At 44.3% G+C, this 16,261-nt stretch overlaps 1 protein-coding gene across 1 annotated transcript; it reads left to right on the top strand.

Moving 5' to 3' along the window:
• The first annotated feature begins 2,601 nt into the window (after nucleotides 1-2,601).
• On the top strand, nucleotides 2,602-15,039 carry LOC117871815 (spermatogenesis-associated protein 21-like). Its single transcript, XM_034759572.1, has 5 exons — nucleotides 2,602-3,164; nucleotides 5,069-5,154; nucleotides 5,670-5,810; nucleotides 6,509-6,580; nucleotides 14,915-15,039. The coding sequence occupies exons 1-5, from the start codon at nucleotides 2,602-2,604 to the stop codon at nucleotides 15,037-15,039; spliced, it is 987 nt and encodes a 328-aa protein (XP_034615463.1).
• The last annotated feature ends 1,222 nt before the right edge of the window (nucleotides 15,040-16,261 follow it).

Here is a 16,261-nt window from a genome sequence, read left to right as displayed (position 1 = left end):
CTGGGCCCAGGCAGCTCGGCCCTGGGGAAGTGGGCAGGGCCCCATAGGTGGCAGAAAGTAGAGACTGCTAGGAGCTGCACTGGGGAGCAGGGCAGACCCGTGGGACATGACCTCCGAGAGCCCACCCAGGGCGCAAATGCCCACCAGCCCTGCACCGACAGCCTTCATAGCAGAGCTTGGCTGCTGGGTGGCAAGCCTCCTACAGGTGAAGCAGGACCTGCTGGCTAGGAGCCACTCACAGAGCAAGGCCTGGGCGCTGGACTGCCCTGCGTGAGGGGCCAGACCCGGTCATATGGGTGGGCGAGACGGGTCCATAATGGGCCCCTTCCCAGTGTGGGCCCGTCGCCATTGTAAACCCAATACTGGTCCTCTCTAAGGAGCTGAGAAGGGGAAATTATGCAATGGAGACAGCTGAGCATGTGTTAATTCGGATCTCTTGATTTGTTCTTTTTTGTTTTAAATGTATATAGTATGCTACGAAAAACAGATGCTTTTGAAATGTGAAGGGACATTTTAAAGAACTCCTTAAAATTTGTATACAAGGATAACACAATTGGTGTTTTCATAATATGGCTCCCCTTCTTGATGTGATTTAATACTATAAAATGATCACAAAACCTTCCAGCCCTTTTTTCTTGGCTAAGTCAGTCCTTTTAGTTCATATGTGTTTCAGCAACCATGTAGTCTTCTCTCTTGGCTCAAACGTCTTCCCAGTCCTTTATCAGGGGTTCCTCTTCTTTGCAATCCTCCAAGTTGTGAATTTTCATTCAGCAGGCTAATACTTCCTGAAGTCTCGGGCACAAGCCTTCTGCATAGGAGCTCTGGAGAGTTGTCACCTGCCCTCTTCCCAAACAGCTGTTGGATTCACAGGCACTGTCTTTACAATTTGCCAGGGGGTACTTGACCCCCGAATCTGTCCCAAGCGCTGCCCCCACTCCACCCCTCCCCCGAAGCCTCACCCCCACCTGCCTCCAACCACCCCCGCTCCGCCTCTTCCCACCCCGTTCCACCCCTCCCTCAAGTGCGCCGCATCCTTGCTCCTCCCTCCTCCCGCCCAGAGCCTCCTGCACGCCGTGAAACAGCTGACTGTGGCGGGCAGGAGGCCGGGGAGGGAGGGGGCAGTGCTGATTAGCGGGACCTGCAGGTGGATAGGAGGCACTGTGGGGAGAAGGAGGTGCTGATAGGGGGGCTGCTGGTGGGTGCTGAGCACTCACCATCTTTTCTCCGTGAGTGCCTATGGTTGGACTGAACTTAGGCAGCCCTTATATTTCCCAACAGGCCTGGTTTCTAGTCACACCTCCTGTCTCATGCACCCTGATGTAATTTCCTTCTCAGTGGGAGGATGGGCTAAACCTGGCACAGGTTAGGGTGTTCCTTAACACTCTTAAACGCTAAGCTTACCCTGTGACGCAGCTTATAGAATAATAGACTGATATTACAAAGTACACTGGGTCAACCCAGGCAAAAGTTTTTTCTTAAAGGATCTTTTTAAAACAAAAATAGGGAATGGGTTGGTGACAATATTGTTGACATCAGTAATCAGTTAAGAGCTATGAGGAGAAGTAAGATGTCTGGAGGAAGGAATTGAGAGGAGGGAGAGTACAACATGATGATGGTGTGGGAAATATACTAAGGGAGCAGTGAGATAGGCTTCTCTAGCAGAATAAAAGGGTGTGGGTCAATGATAAGGGGCAGAGTTGTGAAATGCCTTGAAGGAGAAACAGTTTACTAATTGGAATGAGCCGGTCTGTATTATCAAAGCTTTTTATGGTTCGGTATTGTTTGTTAAAACTGGAAGACACTGCTGTGTTACATTAGATGATTATTATTATTAGCTATAATATTTAATTATTAACAGAAATCAAGTCAATACAGAAAAATGAGTTAAAACTTGTTTCCTATATTACACCTGCCAGTGAATCTTCCTATGATTTTAGTCACACATTCCTATTCTTAGAAATGCCTCTTTCCCCTCTGAAAGGGAACAAACAAGGGAAACCTGCTGGCCTCACACACAGCTGTCAAGTTCACAAAGTGAACAGACTGAAAAATAAGGAAAATATTTTTTTTTCTAACCTTTTTTAGGTATATTCATCTTTGGTGTTAACTTGAAAAACAATTCAGACAAATATGATTTTTTTTTTTTAGGTGACTGTCTCTTTAGTTGAATTAAGGTACTTAATTTATCGTAGAGATACTGATGATGTATTTGTGATGGCTGTTCTCAGGGCAGGGACCCTATCTTGGTTGGTGTAAAAGAGGGGTCGGCAACCTATGGCACGCGTGCCAAAGATGGCACGCTGCTGCCTGCCAGTTAAAAATTCTTCCCAGCCTGGCCTGCTCTTCTCCGCCCTCCGCTCCCCCCAGCGGGGGCAGGGGACAGAAGCAAAGGCCTGCGCACGGGGTGTGCCCAGGCACACCCTAATGCGGGGGTGGGCAAATGGCCCCACTCTCGTGTTGCCCACATAAAGTAACAGCAGCTGAGTGAACAGTCTGCCTAAGGAGAATGTTACTTGGTTCATGATGAAGATATATACTGGGTGCTGTGTTCAGACAGCAGTTTTCTTGGCTGAGGAGTATACTTTTAATTTTGGACACTAGATGGCCATAATTATGGTGAGTTTTTGTTCTTTATTACAGCACTATGAAAAAGCAGACAAACAGGTCAAGGAGGAAGTGGAGATTCAAGTGTCTGTTGCTCTGCTGTCTCTTCAGGAGGAGGAGGATCCTAAATTTCCAGTACATACTAAGGACCACGTGCAAACCCCAAATCTTGAAATACTAGCAGTGGAGGAGGATCCTCTGTCCTCATTAAAAACCGAAGCCTATGTACAAAGCTCAAATCCTGACATACTGTCGGGGGAGGAGGAGGAGGAAGAAGAGAAGAGCGAGCTGGTGGAAGGAGGGGAACTAGAATTTTTGTCTCTATTACATTTTGAGGTTCAAGAGCAATCTTCACATCTTGAAACATCAGTGGAAGAGCCTCTGACATTCTTAAAAACTGAGGCACTAGTGCAATCCTCAAATCTTGAAATACTAGAGAAACAGAAGCTTCCATCCCTATTGGATACTGAAACTGAGGTTCTCATCTCAGATCTGGACATAAGAGATGCAGAGAAAACTTCACTCTCAACAGATACTGGGTTGAATGTACCAACAAAGAAGTGAGTAGAAAAAGCCTGACCTGCTATATAGGTTTCTTGTTTTGGCAGATGAGCTTTGTCTGTATTTTTTTAATCAGATATTTAGAGTTTAATATATCTTTGGCCAGTTTTGATGTTTCTGGTTGTAGTATAGTTGTGACATACTTTTACCATTTATCCAGCTATGTAGAAAAACATTTGTTAGCCGTATATTTGTTCTGTTTTAAATTATTTAGGACCAATTCTCTCTCTAGATATAGATATTGGTATCCATCCCTTCTGCCAGGTGGAGCCAAGGGTCGGGTTCAATATCTAGGGGTTCCTTTTCAACAATACAACACAAAACCGGCTCGAGCCCCCACCCAGTGACCTGGGACAATTACACACCACTCCCTGAGCGCTTCTAAGAGGCAGTACTTCCCCTCTTGCAAGCACAGAGTCTGAATGTAGCAAAAACTTTTAATAAAAGGAGGGAATTAACTCGGCATTAATTTGGGAAAACACCGCAACTAGGGTTCATAAACACAAACCATGAACAAAAGACCCACCTCCAAGTAAGTTGGGCAGTGTCCTTTTCCCCTCAGAGTCTTAAGTCTAACAATCCAAAAGTCCCTTTAACGTGCCCATCACTGCTCTGTACCCCACTCACAGTTGCTGTCCCTGGCCAATGCAGCCCCAGAATTCAGAGGTTCATCCGCAGAGTTCACCTCCCACCCTGTGTTGAAGGCCGGGGCGGGAGGTAAGGAGGCACCTTACATGCTGCACTGCTCGGGCACTCACTCGTCCACACGACTGACACTTGCCAAGATGTCTTCAGGGCCCTGCACACACACTTAACACAGCTGTCAGTGATTTCAGCAGTTAGTAGGGGAGCCTCACTGCTGATGCACACTGGGCAGTCTCTTGCAATAAAGACTCTGTCCCAAAGTAGGTTTAATGCAGGGGTTCTCAAATTGGGGGTTGGGACCCCTCAGGAGGTTGTGAGGTTATTACAGGGGGGGTTGTGAGCTGTCAGCCTCCACCCCAAACCCCACTTAGCCTCAAGCATTTTTAATTTATAAGGGGGGGGGTCATACTCAGGGGCTTGCTACATGAAAGAGGTCACCAGTGCAAAAGTTTGAGAACCACTGGTCTAATACTTAGACCTAGGTATCAGCAGTTTAAGCTCTACAGCATGTAACAAGACTCTCCATTGAGTCTAAATTAGTTCTTTTATTATGCTATGGAGAGAGGAAAGGTCAGATTGTGTCTAGGACCCTTAAACTGGGCCCATACCACCAAGTACAAGTATTTGCCTCCACTCTTTCTCAACTTATTAGGCTTTGGAATCCATGTCCCCTGCCTAGGGAGTGCTGTTCAGTTGAGGGTGAATCTCTCCATTGGGTATGCCAGGTACAGTTCTGCTGTCCTCAGTTCACACAACCAGGATAACAACCCTTTATTACTTCTGCCCCAATAACAAGGAAACTGGGGATCCAGCACCAGCCACAAGTGATCATTTGGGCAAGCAATCCCACCCTAGGCAGGGTGAGTGTGTCCATGCAAATGAGATCAGCTTCTGATATCTTTTTCCATAGCTCATCACTAGATGTCAGGGGAGAGCTCATTCAGACTCTGTTTACATATAGGTGGGCAGCCACACTAATACATTGTGACTAATGCTAGGATATGTGGGTCCCCCATCAAAACTCCATGTCTCTTTCATGGCTGTAGAGCCACTATGGAAGTCCTGAAAGCTCTGTGCCAAAGAGAGAGAATTAAAAATAATGATACCAAATTAGATATATTCTAATTAACATACTGAATTAATATTGTCACCTTGGACTGTGATCTTATTAGATCTAATAAGTTGGGTAGGGCTAAGACTGTCCATGAACGGGAAGACAATGAGGAGAAATCATGTTGTTAAATATGTGTCCTTGCAGCAGGAGCAGAAATCTGTCTGGTCTCTTCAGTCTTCTGGATATTCCAGGAGAGCATGAGGAACCCTTAACTCAAAAGCAAATAGCAGGTAACGTATAACCTCCTCAACTCAGTCTTCAGTCATGTAAATTAGTGGTTTTAAAAATTGTTTTGCATTGGTGATTTTAAAGGGGGTGTTACTAGTAGTAATGGAATGAAAATGAGCAAGTGTACCACACATTGCTTTACAAATCAAAATAAAAGGCTTTTAAATAAAAGGCTTTTAAAATAAAAAATAATAGAGTAAGAAAGGAATTGAGATATAGTCAAGAAAGGAAAGAAGTTTTAGTTTAAAGTGAGAAGGAGAATCAATTACGCAGATAGATGCAGGAGGGCAGGCCCACATGACACAGACTATAGGGAAGAAGGCCCTTGCAACCTAAATAGATTTTTGGAAAGGGACAAAAAGGTGGCTGGTGCTAGCCAGGCTGAAGAGAGTAGATAGAGACAATGTTAAGAGTAGCCATTTGTTTCAGGAAGTACAGTACATAAACTTGTTATTTCATTTCAGTAGACACACATGAAAAATCTGACTAACTTGCAGTGCTTTACATATGTTTGCAGCATTCAATGATGTCTTCAAGGTTTTCAACAGCACAGAGGGTAACATTAAGATGCGTGGCCTCAAGCTGATTTTGCACAGTGTGGGCATTAATGTAACGCATCAAGAAATCCGTGAGGCACTGAATCGAGCTGATATTGATGGTATGTTTTCAGAATAGCAATACGTATTTATTGGTGGAGCATCTGTGTGCCTGGGTAGTATTGTGGACAATATGGCAGAGCATGTGCATGTATGCATGTGCATACATGTTTGCATGCATCAGTGTGAGATACTTGGGGATGGCATTGGTTTGTGCATGTGAGAATACAGATTGTAGGTCCCTTGTGGGGCAGGGACTGTCTTTTTGTTCTGTGATTGTACAAGGCACAATGGGGTCCTGGTCCATAACTAGGACTTCTAGGCACTACAGTCATTCAAATAATTAATAATAATAATAGGCCTAGTCTGGAGAGGTGCTGAGCACTTGTGAGAATCAGGCCCCATGTTTGCATATGAGATACTAAAACTGAATCCCAAACTGAACCCATTTTATATCTATTTGGCTTTCATTTTTCTTGTCCCCATGCTCTTTCTATTTTTTCTGGAGTGTCTGCTGATTTTATTTTCTCTGTTTTATGGAATATCAGATTGGTTGTGTCTCTATAACTAGGCACCTGGTTAAATAATTTGATTTTTTTTCAAATTAGAGATGCTAAAATCCAGTGTAACCATGAAAGAAAACTAAAATAAATCCATATTAATATAGATGATAATATTTTCTAATTGATAGTTTTATTACTTTATATAGTCTATCGTGTCTTTTATTTTCTCCATGGCTGACCTTTCCTTTATCTGGCAGGTGATGGGCAGGTGAATTTCACAGACTTTGTAACCGTTCTGACAGATGACCAGCGCTTTGCTCAATCTATGGGTAAGAACTGTACAGTGAAAGAAAGAAAAATATCTGATCCTTCTTCCTTTTTTCTACTGGCAAAACTCTCATTGATAATGGTAGAAGAATTGAGATTGTGGATTAGAGAAACTGATATTGATATAAAAGGAAATCTTGAGAGTAACATAAAGAATATTCTAAATACTAATAAGTCAAAAAGAACAGGAGTACTTGTGGCACCTTAGAGACTAACAAATTTATTTGAGCATAAGCTTTCATGGGCTACAGCCCACTTCATCAAATGCATAAAATGGAACATATAGTAAGAAGATATATATGCATACAGAGAACATGAAAAGGTGGAAGTTGCCAAACCAACTCTAAGAGGCTAATTAATTAGAATGAGCTATTATCAGCAGGAGAAAAAAATACTTTTGTAGTGATAATCAAGATGGCCCATTCCAGACAATTGACAAGAAGGTGTGAGGATACTTAACATGGGGAAATAGATTCAATTTGTGTATTGACCCAACCACTCCCAGTCTCTAGTCAAGCCCAAGTTAATGGTTTGCAAATTAATTCTAGTTCAGCAGTTTCTCACTGGAGTCTGTTTTTGAAGCTTTTCTGTTGCAAAATTGCCACCTTTAAGTCTAAAGAAGAACAGGAGTACTTGTGGCACCTTAGAGACTAACAAATTTATTAGAGCATAAATTTGTTAGTCTCTAAGGTGCCACAAGTACTCCTGTTCTTCTTTTTGCGGATACAGACTAACACGGCTGCTACTCTGAAACCTTTAAGTCTGTTACTGAGTGACCAGAGAGGCTGAAGTGTTCTCCTGCTGATTTTTGAATATTATGATTCCTGATGTCAGATTTGTGTCCATTTATTCTTTTGCGTAGAGACTGTCCAGTTTGGCAATGTACATGGCAGAGGGGCATTGCTGGCACATGATGGCATATATCACATTGGTAGATGTGCAGGTGAACGAGCCCCTGATGGCGTGGCTGATGTGATTAGGTCCTATGATGGTGTCACTTGAATAGATATGTGGACAGAGTTGGCATCGGGCTTTGTTGCAAGGATAGGTTCCTGGGTTAGTGTTTTTGTTGTGTGGTGTGTGGTTGCTGGTGAGTATTTGCTTCAGGTTGGGGGGCTGTCTGTAAGCGAGGACTGGTCTGTCTCCCAAGATCTGTGAGAGTGAGGGATCGTCTTTCAGGATAGGTTGTAGATCTTCGATGATGCGCTGGAGAGGTTTTAGTTGGGGGCTGAAGGTGACGGCTAGTGGCGTTCTGTTATTTTCTTTGTCGGGCCTGTCCTGTAGTAGGTGACTTCTGGGTAATCTTCTGGCTCTGTCAATCTGTTTTTTCATTTCAGCAGGTGGGTATTGTAGTTTTAAGAATGCTTGATAGAGATCTTGTAGGTGTTTGTCTCTATCTGAGGGATTGGAGCAAATGTTGTATCTTAGAGCTTGGCTGTAGACAATGGATCGTGTGGTGTGTCCTGGATGGAAGCTGGAAGCATGGAGGTAAGTATAGCGGTCAGTAGGTTTCTGGTATAGGGTGGTGTTTATGTGACCATGGCTTATTAGCACAGTAGTGTCCAGGAAATGGACCACCTATGTTAATTGGTCCAGGCTGAGGTTCATGGTGGGATGGAAATTGTTGAAATGATGATGGAATTCCTCAAGGGCTTTTTTTCTATGGGTCCAAATGATGAAGATGTCATCAATGTAGTGCAAGTAAAGTAGGGGCGTTAGCACAACGCTTCCTTAGCTCTCGTCCCCTAAGTCGGCCATAAAGATGTCGGCATACTGTGGGGCCATATGGGTACCCATAGCAGTGTCGCTGACTTGAAGGTATATATTGTCCCCAAATGTGAAATAGTTGTGGGTGAGGACAAAGTCACAAAGTTCAGCCATCAAGTTTGCCGTGACATTATCGGGAATACTGTTCCTGATAGCTTGTAGTCCATCTTTGTGTGGAATGTTGGTGTAAAGGGCTTCTACATCCATAGTGGCCAGGATGGTGTTTTCTGGAAGATCACCGATGGATTGTAGTTTCCTCAGGAAGTCAGTGGCGTCTCGAAGATAGCTGGGAGTGCTGGTAGAAAGTCCACATAGTCAGTCAATCCTGCTGTTAGGGTGCCAATGCCTGAGATGATGGGGCGTCCAGGATTTCCAGGTTTATGGATCTTGGGTAGCAAATAGAATACCCCTGGTTGGGGTTCTAGGCATGTGTCTGTACAGATCTGTTCCTGTGCCTTTTCAGGGAGTTTCTTGAGCAGATGGTGTAGTTTCTTTAGATAATCCTCAGTGGGATCAGAGGATAATGGCCTGTAGAATGTGGAGTTAGAGAGCTGCCTGGCAGCCTCTTGTTCATATTCCAACTTATTCATGATGACGACAGCACCTCCTTTGTCAGCCTTTTTGATTATGATGTCAGAGTTGTTCCTGAGGCTGTTGATGGCATTGTGTTCAGCACGGCTGAGGTTATGGGGCAAGCGATGCTGCTTTTCCACAATTTCAACCCGTGCACATCGACGGAAGCAATCTATGTAGAAGTCCAGTCTGTTGTTTCAACCTTCAGGAGGACTCCACACAGAATCCTTCTTTTTTTAGTGCTGGTAGGAAGGATTCTGTGGGTTAGTATGTTGTTCAGAGGTGTGTTGGAAATATTCTTTAAGTCGGAGACATCGAAAGTAGGATTCTAGATCACCGCAGAACTGTATCACATTCGTGGGCCTGGAGGGACAAAAGGAGAGGCCCCGAGATAGGACAGATTCTTCTGCCAGGCTAAGAGTATAGCTGGAAAGATTAACAATATTGTTGGGTGGGTTAAGGGAACTACTGTTGTGGCTCCTTGTGGCATGTAGCAGTTAATGTACCATCAACTTGGGCTTGAATAGAGACTGGGAGTGGCTGGGTCATTACACAAATTAAATCTATTTTCCCATGTTAAGTATCCTCACACCTTCTTGTCAACTGTCTGGAATGGGCCATCTTGATTATCACTACAAAAGTTTTTTTTTTCTCCTGCTGATAATAGCTCATCTTAATTAATTAGCCTCTTAGAGTTGGTATGGCTACTTCCACCTTTTCACGTTCTCTGTATGTATGTGTGTATATATATATCTTCTTACTATATGTTCCATTCTATGCATCTGATGAAGTGGGCTGTAGCCAATGAAAGCTTGTGCTCAAATAAATTTGTTAGTCTCTAAGGTGCCACAAGTACTCCTGTGTTTTTTTGCGTATACAGAGTAACACGGCGGCTACTCTGAAACCTGTCACTAATAAGTCAGTCATCTAAAATAACTTTGGAAAAATGTCTTTAAGATAACATAAAAGTTTAGTCAGTAGTCAAATAGGAAACTGGCATCTTGACAATCCAGTGATATAGGTTAGGATTCAGAGAACACAGTACATAGCTTGAAAACTTTAATTGTTGTAAGGTTAAGTTTAACAGAATGTTGAGTTCTAGGACCTTGCACAGAGATAAAGAACTATTCTGCTGGCTCATCTTGGTGTCAAGTTCTTGGTAGCCAGACCAGGTGGTTCCTAGTAGCTCCAACCCAAGAATCTGAAAGGCCGAATGAGACATAGTGAGTAGGGTGACCAGATGTCCTGATTTTATAGGGACAGTCCCGATTTTTGGGTCTTTTTCTTATATAGGCTCCTATTACCCCCTCCCCCGATTTTTCACATTTGACATGTCTGTCTAGTCACCCTAATAGTGAGAGACTACTAGCATGTCAAGGAGAAAACTTAGGAACAGCTAATGTCAGGATGTCAAGGGATTCATACCCTGTTACTCACCTGTTTGGGGAGATGTTACAGTTGCATGTGATTCCCACAGTGAAAAGACCTCTTTTTAGAACAGGGTTTGTACTTAAAAAACTGATGATCTGGAAAATTCTGGTGTGAATTTCCAAAATAGTTTCACATTTCAGTCATTTGTCACCCACTTGTTTGTGTAATTCACCTGTTAGTGTGTGTTAAGTGTCCCCTTTTGAGCCCAGTCTGCAGAGGATGTGAGTGTGTGACAGCTCTCAGCTTGAGAGCCTGACTCTTTAACACAAGCTATAAAGACTCAGGCCTTGGCTACACTGGCGCTGTACAGCGCTGCAACTTGCTGCACTCAGGGGTATGAAAACGCCCCCCCACTTCCCCCGAGTACAGTGCTGTAAAGTGCCAGTGTAATCAGAGCCTGCAGCGCTGCATGCTTGCTCACAGCGCTGGCAGTGCAACTACACTCGCACTTCACAGTGCTGCCGCGGCCATTGTTTCGGTCCCCCAGTATTAACCCAGATGGTGTCTATTGCACTTGTAGATGTCCCACATTTGACACATTTGTAGGTTGAGATGCATTCTTTATACTGGTGGGAGAGAAGGGGGGAGCACGACACACAGATCTGCTAATGTGATGCAGGCACACACCCTGCTGCTGCTGTTGCTCTTGACTATATCCAATTTCCAGAAGTCCACGAGAATCTACTGAGTGTTTGGGGAAGTGAGTGGTGATACAGACTACTTCATGGAAGTTCTCTCCAGATGACAGTTTGTCACCACTTGCTAAAATTTGGAGAGTTGCTCTTGGTGTACTTTCCGTAACTTATTAAACGAGGATAAAATGCAGCCTGGACAAAGATTTTGAGGCATATCACAGCCTCCAACACTCTTCAGAAGTTAGTCTCTAAGGTGCCACAAGTACTCCTGTTCTTTTTGCGGATACAGACTAATACGGCTGCTACTCTGAAACATAGTTAGGAGCAGCTTCACCAGTGTAGTTTCTGTCTGATTCCCAGGCAGGGACAGCTCTTCTCCCTGACACGGGGAAGCTATGCTTTAAGGAACACTAAAACTATATAAAAAACCTAGGAGGTTATCAAATGAAAACTACATTTAGTGTCCATTAAGATTATGGCAGGATATGCTTCATCCACCCAAAACCTTAAAAGAATGGAAATAACTAGTTAAGGGGAAAGACTTATACATTCCTTTCCCCTTTCATATTGTCTAGGATTTTGCTGCCACCAAATTAATCCGTCTTTTAAGTGTTTAATTTAACCAAGAATGGTATTCTCCTTTGATCCCTCTTTGAATATTGAGTAGCATGCTTCAAAGGTAGTCATGCGGTACTCTTTCCCTGTCTGTATGTATCTTTACTGATATTTAAAATAAGCCTTCACAAGGCAGAAGAAAACAGATTAAAATACAATATTTATTTACGGAGTCTAATACTAGTAAAGGACTACATACAAATTTACAAAAATAAGAAAGGGAAATTGAACCAGGCTTCAAGAAATAACAGCAAAAAAAGAAATTACTATAACGGAACTTAAGTGTATACTCGTATGCTGCACATAATTATTTAGAATTGTAAACAACCTTTTCCATAACAAAAAATGGGCTTCTCTCAACCCCGATAATGTGCTCTGAAGTGAGGCTACTATCCTGTTGTAAGGTTAGAGCCCGGTGTGACGAGTTCCCCCTGGGGTGCCACCTAGAACTGGGGTACCACTGAGCCTTCGACCCACCAGCCTGGGCTCCCCCTCACACTGTACTGCTGTGACAAGTTCCAGAGCCCTCCAGGCTGCACTTTCCCCAGCATACATACAGGTGGGGACACACCCAGTTGCAGTTACATGCAGGCTCTCTGACCAGCCCTCGCGTAGGAAGGCTACAGTTAAGGCAAGTCCCAGCTTCCCAGGTGTGCACCCCCTCTAGAGCATAAACCCAAAATTCTACCATCTTGCGCTGCACAGGGAACTGTATGGCATAAACTCATCAAATTCACTCCCTTCCTCAATATGTAGAGGAATATGCAACACTCTTTGCCCCCTGAGTTATGATTCCCACACACTTCACTCCAACTCACTGGTTTAGATAAAGCAAAAACAAGTTTATTAACTGCAAAAGATAGATTATAAGTGATAGCAAAGAGATCAAAGCAGCTTACCTAGCAAATAAACAAAAAACTCAAACTAAGCTTAATATACTAAATAAATTGGATATGAATAGCAGTTTTTCCACCCTAAAAGATGATACAGGCAGGCTGCCGATTCTTAAGGGGCAAGTTGCACTTATTTTACAGCTTGGAAACCTGAGGTGTTTCATTCACAGGCTAGAAATCCCTTTAGCCTAGGTCCAGCACTTCCCCCAGTTCAGTCTTTGTTCCTCAGGTGTTTCCAGGAGTCTTCTTCACTCCCCACCTAAGAACACCAGATGATGTCACTCCCTCCCTTATATAGCTTTTTCATAGGGCGGGAACCCTTTGTGTCCAAGCTTGGTTCCCAGACCAGTCTGTGGAAAAATACTGACATCCCAAGATGGAGTCCAGCATCATGTTTTCATCATCATGTCCTTGTAGCATCATAGCAGCCATTACTTGGAGGCTGTCTAACGTTCTCAGGAAGGCTTTCCAGGTGGGAGATCGCTTTTCCTAAGGCCTCTTGTTTTTTCCTAATGGCCCATTGCCGTGATTAGGCCCTTCCCCACCCATTATCTAGACTGTAAGCATCTTGTCTAGTGAATGTTACAGGTAGAGCTGTCTTGTCCATAGGACGGACCAGGGCAACCGCCCCAGGACCTGCGCTTTGGGACGTGGGGTCCTGGGGAGTTAGTGGGGGGCCTGACACCAGCAGCAGTGGGAGCCCAGCGCTGGCCCGCTCCACCAGCTTCTGGCGTCGCTCGGGAAGGGGGCTTAGGGGAAGAGGTGGAATGGGGATGGGGCCTGGGCCAGATGGGTGCACGGGGTTGTTCCTGGCCCCCCCCCAGGGATGGCCCTGGTTACAGGTGTACAGTAACTCCTCACTTAACGTTGTAGTTATGTTCCTGAAAAATGCGACTTTAAGCGAAACAATGTTCAGCGAATCCAATTTCCCCATAAGAATTAATGTAAATGGGGGGTTAGGTTCCAGGGAATTTTTTTTCCCCACCAACAAAAAACTATATTATAGGCACACACAGTATAAGTTTAAAAAAAAAACAATTTAATACTGTACACAGCAATGATGATTGTGAAGCCTGGTTGAGACGGTGAAGTCAGAGGGTAGAAGAGGGTGGGATATTTCCCAGGGAACGTCTTACTGCTAAATGATGAACTAGCATTCGGCTGAACCCTCAGGGGTTAACACATTAATGCAGCTTAACACTCTACAAGGCAGCAGGAATGGAGGGAGGGGAGATAGCATGGTAGATAGAGGCACACACCCTGTGTGTATGTGAGAGAGAGAGAGAGATGTGCATTGCCTCTAAGTACGCTGACACCACTCTAAGTACATTGCCTTTAAAAAGATCAGGAAGTTGAGACAGCAGCTGCGACCAGCAAACTCTCTCTGCCCTGAGCTCTGTCATGTCCCCACCCTGCTCTATATAGAGAAGGGATAAGTGGGGGGCAGGAGTAGGGGGGGAGGGGGACACCCTGACATTAACCTCCTTCTTTCCCCCTCCCCTGCACAGCAAGCAGGAGGCTCCTGGGCAGGAGCAGCTCCAAGGCAGAGGGCAGGAGCAGGCTGAGCAGCACATCGCGGGGGGGGAGGGATAGCTGAACTGCCGGCAGTTGGTAGCCTGCTGGGCGGCTGCTGCTCAGGGACCTTAGGGGAGCAGGGAGCTGATGGGGGGCTGTTGGTCTACCCTGGTTCCAAGCCCCCCCACCAGCTAGCTGCAACAGGCTGCTGTTCCTGCAAGCAGTGGACAAAGCAGGCAGCTGCCAAACAACGTTATAAGGGAGCACTGCGCAACTTTAAATGAGCATGTTCCCTAATTGATCAGCAACATAACAACGAAACAACGTTAATTGGGATGACTTTAAGTGAGGAGTTCTGTAACTACATTTGAAATACAGGTACATAGTCAATATTCATAGCTTCAGATATACAAATGATACATGCATACAAATAGGATAATCATATTCATCACATTATAACTTTTCCAATGACACCTCACATGACTTACCTTGCATAAAATACATCATAATTATGTCATAATCATATCATAATATCACCGTGAAGAATATGGGGTGCAATGTCACATCCGGACCTGACCCTTTCTTCACACCTTGGAAGGAAAAACTTAAATACTGTAAACATACAGTTTTTTAGTTCATTAGACAAGTCTAAGACTTCCAAGCCAGCAATTCAACCAGACTGCCAAAGTAATTTTTCTTTTTCCTTTCAGGAAAACTTCTAGAATTTGCATCTTGTGAGTTTCTTTGGCAATTGGCACCCAGGCAGTGTAACATTCTTTGGTTTATGTTCATTAAACTTCCGGGGAATATTAATTTTTGTTTTAATATACCTCTTTGGGTGAAATGTTTACGGTGGAGATAGTCTGTGGAATGCCTTTTAAACTGATCTTCTGTATTTTCTCCTCAGTTCGGCCCAAAGAGAGCATAATACATGACCCTTATAGTGTAGAGACTCTCTTCTTTGAGGTTCTTACAAAGCTGGTGGAGATGTCAGCTCTGCCGATGAAATCAGAGAGGGAAGTTGTAAGGTGAGTGGCAGTGCCAACCAATTCTTAATAAATGGTACACAAATATAGAGTTAGTATTAACTTAAAACATTCTGATTATCCTGTGCTATGCACTGTCATCTATTTTCTTGTACCAGTGTCAGGATTACTCAATTGGTAACATAGTACAAGCTCACTTCTGCTCCAGGTCTTGGGTTTCAAACCAAGAGATGTGCTCACATTGAAGTGCAGTATTGAGGTTATACTGTTAAAGTAGCTGTTTAGATTAGAGTTCATCCTAGGTCCATTTTGTGTTTCTCTGGTGATTCTGCAAGGATTGCTTTAGGCTTTTGGCTACAGTGTTGCATTGGGAGCTGGTGTTCAGCTGATTATCCATTGTGACAAAGTTCCTCCTCTCTCTTGGTGGGTCCTGTGCTTATTGGTGGATTTTCTTGCCTCAGAGATTCACCATGTGGGTTGGGAAACAGCCCAGAGACCTTTGCCTCTGGAAGAGCCCACAGTCCAGGTCAATTGGGAGGTTTGGGGGGAACCCGGGCCCGCCCTCTACTCCGGGTTCCAGCCCAGGGCCCTGTGGACTGCAGCTGTCTATAGTGCCTCCTGTAACAGCTGCATGACAACTACAACTCCCTGGGCTACTTCCCCATGGTCTCCTCCAAATATCTTCCTTATTCTCACCACAGGACCTTCTTCCTGGTGTCTGATAACACTTGTGCGCCTCAGTCCTCCAGCAGCACACTCTCAGCTCCTCACACACTCACCACCACAAACGGAAGTGAGCTCCTTTTAAAACCCAGGTGCCCTGATTAGCCTGCCTTAATTGATTGTAGAAGCTTCTTCTTAATTGGCTCCAGGTGTCCTAATTAGCCTGCCTGCCTTAACTGATTCTAGGAGGTTCCTGATTACTCTAGTGCAGCCCCTGCTCTGGTCATTCAGGGAACAGAAAACTACTCATCCAGTGACCAGTATATTTGCCCTCTACCAGACTCCTGTACTCCACTGGTCTGGATCTGTCACACCATTATAACCCTTAAGTCTTTTTCATAGTCTTCCATCCTGTAAGTGTGGTCTATATTCTTTGTTCCTACATGTATAACTTTACATTTGGAACAGAGGGTCCTGTGGCACCTTTAAGACTAACAGAAGTATTGGGAGCATAAGCTTTCGTGGGTAAGAACCTCACTTCTTGCAGCTGAAGAAGTGAGGTTCTTACCCACGAAAGCTTATGCTCCCAATACTTCTGTTAGTCT

This window comes from Trachemys scripta, chromosome 2 (assembly GCF_013100865.1).
Source record: "Trachemys scripta elegans isolate TJP31775 chromosome 2, CAS_Tse_1.0, whole genome shotgun sequence".
NCBI lineage: Eukaryota > Metazoa > Chordata > Testudines > Emydidae > Trachemys > Trachemys scripta.
Note: the sequence above shows the minus strand (reverse complement) of the source record. Positions and strands in the feature narration are given on the sequence as shown.

Excerpts from the sequence above, each read along its gene's own strand:
- LOC117871815 (XM_034759572.1), top strand. The coding sequence starts at position 2,602 with ATGGCCATAATTATGGTGAGTTTTTGTTCTTTATTACAGCACTATGAA. Across the intron at positions 3,165-5,068 it reads TTGAATGTACCAACAAAGAA|CAGGAGCAGAAATCTGTCTG; the intron begins GTGAGTAGAAAA and ends GTGTCCTTGCAG. Across the intron at positions 5,155-5,669 it reads AACTCAAAAGCAAATAGCAG|CATTCAATGATGTCTTCAAG; the intron begins GTAACGTATAAC and ends ATATGTTTGCAG.